The sequence below is a fragment of the Budorcas taxicolor genome, chromosome 11 (assembly GCF_023091745.1).
Source record: "Budorcas taxicolor isolate Tak-1 chromosome 11, Takin1.1, whole genome shotgun sequence".
NCBI classification, from domain to species: Eukaryota; Metazoa; Chordata; class Mammalia; order Artiodactyla; family Bovidae; genus Budorcas; species Budorcas taxicolor.
Window position 1 is genome coordinate 153034292 of NC_068920.1, and position 8931 is coordinate 153043222.

Below are 8931 nucleotides of genomic sequence, written 5' to 3' on the forward strand. Positions count from 1 at the left end.
CCAATACTATGCCATTTTAATTAACAGAGTTTTATTGTATGTTTTTCTGACTGGGAAGAGAAATTCACCCTGACTGTTTGCTTTGTTTTTCAAAATTATTTTTTACTTGTGTACATTTTCTCTCCTTGATGAGCTTTAGAATAATTTTGACCTATTCTATAAAGATTCCTACTTGAATTTTATGAGTGTATTGAATATAAGAAATGATTTGGGGAACTAACATTTTTACCATATTATCTGCCCATCCAGCAATATGGACTATATGATCACCCTCTACTACCTACTACTTATGGGGCTTTCCTGTTAGCTTTCTTTTAAGAGATACCACTCCTGGTGAGACTTTTTCTATCAGCAAATTATAAACAGAATACCTCTTCACTATTCTCGGGGAAGCCCCTGAACCAGAATATTAGAATTGCAGAGTTTCAGATTGAGGTAGTATGCATTTTGTTATAATATAAATGACCATCTTCACTGGACTGTGGCATCTCTGGGGAGATTACTGATATTAGCTCCTCTGTAGGGTGTCTGAATCTGGAAAACCTACAGTCCTCTGGTGTGTCCAGATATAGTCTGTTACAGACTTGAACTTGGGGAAAATGAGAACATGGAAGAGAGGAATGTCCTCTGCAAGAAACAAATGTGCCTTAAGTTTATGTTGCCAGGATAAGGAAAGAAAAAATCAGAATGGAATTCTCTTAATTTCCAACTCATGGAGTAGGAAATGGCAACCCACTCCAGCTTTTTTGCCTGGAAAATTCCATGGACAGAGGAGACTGGCAGGCTACTGTCCATGGGATCTCAAAGTGTTGGATGTGATTAAGCACATATCTTGAGTTATTTAGAATTCAGAAGCTAATGAATTTAATTCTTTCTAAATCACCCTAATGTCAAGATATTTAATAAAGAATTTTCTGTTTTAAAAAAAAAAAGTGCATAGTCAATGGCATCTATGGACAGTTAACATAAGCATCCACTCTGTTTTTCTGCAGGGCAATCTCTTTGTGTTACCTTCAAATCTTGACAGAGTCTGTTAATACACAGCCCCAAGCAGTGTGTATAATGGTTCCTTGCTGTTGCTAACCAAAGGCACTACATTATCCCCTGACAATTTCCTTAAATTCTACCCCCACCTTTGAAAATAACCCTTTTTTCAATCTCCTCTCACTTGGAGTGTTCCATCTCTTTCCCTCTTTGACTGACTGGCATGAGGCAAAATATGCTAGAGACAAATAATTCACAAAGTGAGAGGTGTTAAGTCCTGAGCTAGGGCAGTGGCAGTGGAGCCTGGGAATTGAGACTAATTTGAGAAGTTCTGAAGAGGAAGTTTTGACCAGACTTAGTGATGGCTGCTGGAGAAGTCACTGGCAACCCACTCCAGTACTTTTGCCTGGAAACTCCCATGGACGGAGGAGCCTGGTGGGCTGCAGTCCATGGGGTCGCTTAGAGTCAGATACGACTGAGCAACTTCACTTTCACATTTCACTTTCATGCATTGGAGAAGGAAATGGAAACCCACTCCAGTGTTCTTGCCTGGAGAATCCCAGAGACGGGGAAGCCTGATGGGCTGCCATCTATGGGGTCGCACAGAGTCGGACATGACTGACGTGACTTAGCAGCAGCAGCAGTGATGGCTGTAGTCCATGGGGTCACAAAGAGTCAGACATGACTGAGTGACTATCACTCACTCACAGTAATTAATTAAATGGGGGAGAAGAAGGATGGTAATAAGAGGGAGAACTTTAAAGTCTATTTTCAAGTTCCTGACTTTAATGACCCAGTGGTTGGCCGTACTAGTCATGGGAAAGAGAGCAATTTTGATGTGTGAGTAGCATTTGATACAGGTAGTAGATAGATAGAAATATAAGTCGCCTCAATATCTGAAGCATATTGATCCTTAAGTGGGCTTTCCTGGTGGCTTGGTGGGTAAAGAATCTACCTGCCAACCAAGAAGACACAAGAGACATGGGTTCAACCCCTGGGTCCAAAAGATGCCCTGGAGAAGGGAATGGCCTGGAGAATTCCATGGCAAGAATACAGACTGCATTCACCTTTTTCTCAAGTGCACATGGAACATTCTCCAGGATAGATCACATCCTGGGCCATAAATCTAGCCTTGGTAAATTCAAAAAAATTGAAATTATTTCAAGCATCTTTTCTGATCACAATGCAGTAAGATTAGATATCAATTACAGGAAAAAGAATTAAAAATATATACATAGGGAAGCTAAACAACACGCTTCTGAATAACCAATGGATCGTGGAAGAAATCAAAAAGGAAATCAAAATATGCATAAAAACAAATGAAAATGAAAATGCAACAACCCAAAACCTATGGGATTCAATAAAAGCAGTACTAAGAGGAAGGTTCATAGCAATACAAGCTTACCTCAAGAAACAAGAGAAAAATCAAATAAATAACCTGTTTACACCTAAAGCTACTAGAAAAAGAAGAAATGAAGAACCCCAACGTTAGTAGAAGGAAAGAAATCATAAAAATCAGAGCAGAAATAAATGAAAAAGAAACAAAGCAGACTATAGCCAAAAAAAATCAATAAAAACTAAAATCTGGTTCTTTGAGAAGATAAGTAAAAGACAAACCATTAGCCAGACTCATCAAGAAAAACAGGGAGAAGAATCAAATCAACAAAATTAGAAATGAAAATGGAGAAATCACAACAGGGACAACACAGAAATACAAAGGATCATAAGAGACTACTATCAGCAACTATATGCCAATAAAATGGACAACTTGGAAGAAATGGACAAATTCTTAGAAAAGTATAACTTTCCAAAACTGAACCAGGAAAAATAGAAAATCTTAACAGATCCATCACAAGTACAGAAATTGAAACTGTTTGTTTGTAAACAAACAAAAGCCCAGGACCAGATGGCTTCACAGCTGAATTCTACCAAAAATTTAAAGAAGAGCTAATACCTATCCTACTCAAATTCTTCCAGAAAATTGCAGAGGAAGGTAAACTTCCAAACTCATTCTATGAGGCCACCATCACCCTAATACCAAAACCAAAGATGACACACAAAAAGAAAACTACAGGCCAATATCACTGATGAACATAGACACAAAAATCCTTAACAAAATTCTAGAAAACAGAATCTAACAACATATTAAAAAGATCATACATGGGGAGCAAGTGGGCTTTATCCCAGGGATGCAAGGATTCTTCAATATCTGCAAATCAATCAATGTAATACATCACATTAACAAATTGAAATAAAAAAACCATATGATTATCTCTATAGATGCAGAGAAAGCCTTTGACAAAATTCAACATCCATTTATGATAAAAAAAAACCCTCCAGAATGCAGGCATAGAAGGAACATACCTCAACATAATGAAAACCATATATGATAAACCCACAGCAAACATTATCTTCAATGGTGAATAATTGAAAGCATTTCCCCTAAAGTCGGGAACAAGACAAGGAAGTCCACTCTCACCACTACTATTCAACATAGTTTTGGAAGTTTTAGCCACAGCAATCAGAGAAGAAAAAAAATAAAAGAATCCAGATTAGAAAAGAAGAAGTAAAACTCTCACTGTTTGCAGATAACATGATCCTCTACATAGAAAACCCTAAAGACACCGCCAGAAAATTACTAGGGCTGATCAATGAATGTAGTAAAGTTGCAGGATATAAAATTAACACACAGAAATCCCTTGCATTCTTATACACTAACAATGAGAAAACAGAAAGAGAAATTAAGGAAACAATTCCATTCACCGTTGCAACAAAGAGAATAAAGTACTTAGAAATAAAACTACCTAAAGAAACAAAAGATCTATATATAGAAAACTATAAAACACTGGTGAAAGAAATCAAAGATGACACAAATAGATGTAAAAATATACCATGTCCATGGATTGGAAGAATCAATATAGTGAAAATGAGTATACTATTCAAAGCAATCTCTAGATTCAATGCAATCCCTATCAAGCTACCAATGGTATTTTTCACAGGGAAAGGCAAGTCGCTCAGTAGTGTCCGACTCTTAGTGACCCCACGGACTGCAGCCCACCAGGCTCCTCCCTCCATAGGAGTTTCCAGGCAAGAGTATTGGAGTGGGTTGCCAGTGCCTTCTCTGATTTTTTTTCTCACAGAACTAGAACAAATAATATCACAATTTGTATGGAAATACAAAAAAAAAAAACTCAAATAACCGAGGCAATATTGAGAAAGAAGAATGGAACTGAAGGAATCAACCTGCCTGACTTCAGGCTCTACTACAAAGCTACAGTCATCAAGATAGTATGGTACGGGTACAAGACAGAAACATAGATCAATGGAACAAAATAGAAAGCCCAGAGATAAATCCATGTACCTATGGACACCTTATCTTTGACAAAGGAGGCAAGAATATACAATGGAGAAAAGACAATCTCTTTAATAAGTGGTGATGGGAAAACTGGTCAACCACTTGTAAAAGAATGAAACTAGAACACTTTCTAATGCCATACACAAAAATAAAGTCAAAATGGATTAAAGATCTAAATATAAGACCAGGAACTGCAAAACTCCTAGAGGAAAACATAGGTAAAACACTCTCTGATGTAAATTATAGCAGAATCCCGTATGACCCACCTCCCAGAGTAATGGAAATAAAAGAAAAAATAAACAAATGGGACTTAATTAAACTTAAAAGCTTTTGCACAATGAAGGAAATTATATGCAAGGTGAAAAAACAGCCTTCAGAATGGTAGAAAATAATAGCAAATGAAGCAAACGACAAAGAATTAATCTCAAAAATATAGAAGCAACTTATGCAGCTCAATTCCAGAAAAATAAGCTACCCAATCAAAAAATGGGCAAAATAACTAAACAGACATTTCTCCAAAGAAGACATACAGATGGCTAACAAACACATGAAAAGATGCTCAACATGACTCATTATTAGAGAAATGCAAATCAAAACCACAATGAGGTACCATCTCATGCCAGTCAGAATGGCTGCTATCAAAAAATCTGCAAACAATAAATGCTGGAGAGGGTGCGGAGAAAAGGGAACTCTCTTACACTGTTGGTGGGAATGCAAACTAGTACAGCCACTATGGAGAACAGTGTGGAAATTCCTTAAAAAACTGGAAATAGAACTGCCATTTGACCCAGCAATCCCACTGCTGGGCATACACACCGAGGAAACCAGAATTGAAAGAGACACATGTACCCCAATGTTCATCACAGCACTGTTTATAATAGCCAGGACATGGAAGCAACCTAGATGTCCAGTGGCAGAAGAATGGATAAGAAAGCTGTGGTACATATACACAATGGAATATTACTCAGCTATTAAAAAGAATGCATTTGAATCAGTTCTCATGAGGTGGATGAAACTGGAGCCCATTATACAGAGCAAAGTAAGTCAGAAAGAAAAACACCAATACAGTATGTTAATGCATATATATGGAATCTAGAAGGATGGTAACGATGACCCTATATGCAAGACAGCAAAAGAGACACAGATGTAAAGAACAGACTTTTGGACTCTGTGGGAGAAGGCAAGGGTTGGATGATTTGAGAAAATAGCATTGAAACATTTATATTATCATTTGTGAAATAGATTGCCAGTCCAGGTTCGATGTATGAGACAGGGTGTTCAGGGCTGGTGCACTGGGATAACCCTGAGGGATGGGATGGGGAGGGAGGTGGGAGGGAGGGTCAGGATGGGGAACATATGTACACCCATGGCTGATTCATATAAATGTATGGCAAAAACCACCACAATATTGTAAAGTAATTAGCCTCCAATTAAAACAAAACAAAAAACTAAAAGAGACATGCACTGCAATCTTCACAACAACACTATTTACAATAACCATGATATTGAAGCAACCTAAGTACCCCTAAAAAGATGAATGAGTAAAGAAGAAGTGATATATACAGATATGTGTGTGTGATAGACTACTCAGCCATAAAAAAGTATGAAATTCTGCCATTTGCAACAGTATGGATGGGCCTATATGTTATTATGCTTAGTGAAATAAGCCAGGTTGAGGAAGGCAAATACACTACATTATCACTTATATGTGGGATCTAACATATAAAACAAATGAATGAATATAACAAAACAGAAACAGATTCACAGATACAGAAAACAAACCAGTGGTTTCCAGTGGAGTAAGGCAAGGGGTGAAAGGCAAGATAGAGGTAGAGGATTATGAGATACAAATTACAATGTATAAAATTAAAAAGCAACCAGGATATATTATACAGCACAGTAAACTATAGCCATTATTTTGTAATAACTGTAAACCGAGCGCAATCTATAAAAACATTGAATCACTATTTGTACATCTGAAATTAACATAATATAATAAATGAACTTACTTCAATAAAAAGAAGTAATAGAAACTACCCAAGCAGGTAAAAGCAATAAACATTGGAATGTGTTCAAGAGGCAGTGAAAAGCCCCATGGGACTTGTATAACTTGAAAGCAAGAAGAATAAGATCAGAAAAATAGAGCCTGACCTCAGTCACTATAGCCACCCTCAATGGTGCACCTGAAGAGACTCAGGATGAGAAAGCACAGGACACTGGCCCCAGACAGCTGAGTTTCATATCAAAGGAACAATTTTGAAACTGCAGAAATGTGTCTCTGGGGGTTTTGAGGAACTCCTGTTCTTTATGTCTCAGCACAGAGAGAATTTGGTGAGAGCCAAAGTGATAGATATGAACTGATCTATTAGAATAGGACACTTGTGAGTCTTACAACTGGGCAGGCAAGAGGGTGCTAGTCCAAGAACTTAGTGGACTACAGTTTTATAATCAATGGAAAACTGGGGAGAGAAAGAAGACCACTTTCTTCCTCATTCTTAAGTAAATGTCAAGCTTCCATCATTAGCTCCACCTGTATAGTGGGCAGAGGAGTTTTCTTGTCCTTACATGATGAAGCCAGGACATTTGAGACACAATGGAAATGAGCAAAAAGGAGGTATCGTATACTAACATGGTAAATCGTCTCAGCTTTCAGTATAATTTCACCCTTTCCTTACATTTTTGCTTTTAGTGTGCACAAAGAAGCATGTCCTAGGAATCTTTAACTTACTGAGTCACTGGGCCTGAGCCTTATTCCACCATTGTTTTATTGTTTGGGGGCATGTCTCATGTTTCTGTGACCTGGTTTTGTTGCTAAGAGAGCCCACTTGGTTTTGTGGTTAAGCAAACCTTCTTTCTTGAGTAATCATTAACTTACAGGGGTCTCCATACTTTTTTCTTTATTCATGATCCCTTAGTGGGATTAACTATTTAATCAGCTACTTTGTCCCTATAAATTTCAATAAGCCCAGACTTTTGTGTCTTCCTATATATGGAAAGGGCTTCCCTGATGGCTCAGACAGTATCAGTCCTTCCAATGAATATTCAGGATTGATTTCCTTTAGGATTGACTGGTTTGATCTTCTTGCAGTCCAAGGGACTCTCAACAGTCTTTTCGAACACCACAGTTCAAAAGCATCAGGCTAATCAGGAGGCCACCCTCCCTCCTCTAAGCAGCCTATGGAATGCACTCTTGACATCCTTGTTGCGAAGGCTGTACACAAAAGGGTTGGCCAAAGGTGTAATGGATGTGTACATCACAGCAGCCACCATGTCCTGATCCTGAGAGTTCTGGGAAGGAGGCTGGAAGTAGACCCAGATGACGGTGCCATAGAAAAAGCCAACCATGGTGAGATGGGACCCGCAGGTGGAGACTGCACGGCGGCGACCAACTGCTGAGGGCAAACGTAGGATGGTGGCCCCAATGCGGACATAGGAGAATACAATGAGGGTACAAGGGCCCATCATGAGGAAGCCTCCCTCCAAGAATATGGCCAGCTCATTGGAATGGATGTCAGAGCAAGAGGCTCGCAAAAGTGGTCGGTGGTCACAAAAGAAGTGGAGAAGGTGAACGTTGCCTTCGGCATCCGCAGCCCAGGAGAGAGGCAAGAGGAGACCCACATGCAGCATGGTGTGCACCACAGACACCACCCAACACAAGGTCAGTAAGCGGGCACAGCATTGGCGATTCATCACTGAAGGGTAGTGCAGAGGGTCACAGATGGCCATGTATCGATCCAGAGCCATGACAGAAATAACAAGTGTGTCTGTAACACCAAACACATAGAAGAAGAATAACTGGGCCAGGCAGCGGGCAGCAGGAATGGCTGGGTCATGAGTGACCAGATGGGCCAGCAACTGGGGCAGAATGACTGTGGACTGCCCCATGTCTATAACTGAGAGACCACGGAGCAGATAGTACATAGGTGAGTGGAGCCTGGAGTCCCGGGAGATGAGCAGCACTAAAGTCACATTCCCCATCATGGTGGTCAGGTAAATAGCCAGGAACAGGACAAAGAGGACAACAGGGGGGACTTCAGCTCCTGAGAACATGAGAAGCAAGAAAACTGGAGAATGTGAAGCATTAGGGGCACAGCCCATGATGAGTGACAAAGAGCCCTCCTGAAAGAGTTTGAATCAAAAAGCAAGTCATGGGTCATAGGTTACAGCTCATAACAATTCTAGTTAATTTATGTATATTCTTCAAGCTCCTTAAAGACTTAAATTCAACTGAGCACTACAGCCCTTCCTAAGTCTATGACTTTACTCCTTGAATTTGTTATAGAATTTTTTCCTTTACTTCTTCCTTTCCATCCATTCTAATAGGTTCTTCTATGTAATCCACATACCCTGATAAAGTCCCTTGTACTATAAAAACCCTTCATTCAATATTGTCTTTTCGCCCAACTACCAATTATTCCTTCCAGTGACAAACTTCACAAAATAATTTCTATACTCACTGCCTCTAGCTCCTCATCTTCTAATCACACTTCATCACCTGGCCATCTTCACGATTTTTTCTGTATGAACCTGTAAGGAACATAATGTATCATTTACTATGTAACATAAAGAAATGGATCTTTATAAGTAGTTGG

At 39.2% G+C, this 8931-nt stretch overlaps 1 protein-coding gene across 1 annotated transcript; it reads right to left on the reverse strand.

Annotated features, from left to right (window-relative positions):
- Positions 1-7483: 7483 nt before the first annotated feature.
- LOC128056901 (olfactory receptor 1B1-like) lies at positions 7484-8437 on the reverse strand. The gene has a single exon (XM_052649723.1). The coding sequence runs from the start codon at positions 8435-8437 to the stop codon at positions 7484-7486; it is 954 nt and encodes a 317-aa protein (XP_052505683.1).
- Between the last annotated feature and the right edge of the window lie 494 nt (positions 8438-8931).

What these genes read in the sequence shown, in the direction of transcription:
- LOC128056901 (XM_052649723.1), bottom strand. Translation starts at nt 8,437, where the DNA reads ATGGGCTGTGCCCCTAATGCTTCACATTCTCCAGTTTTCTTGCTTCTC.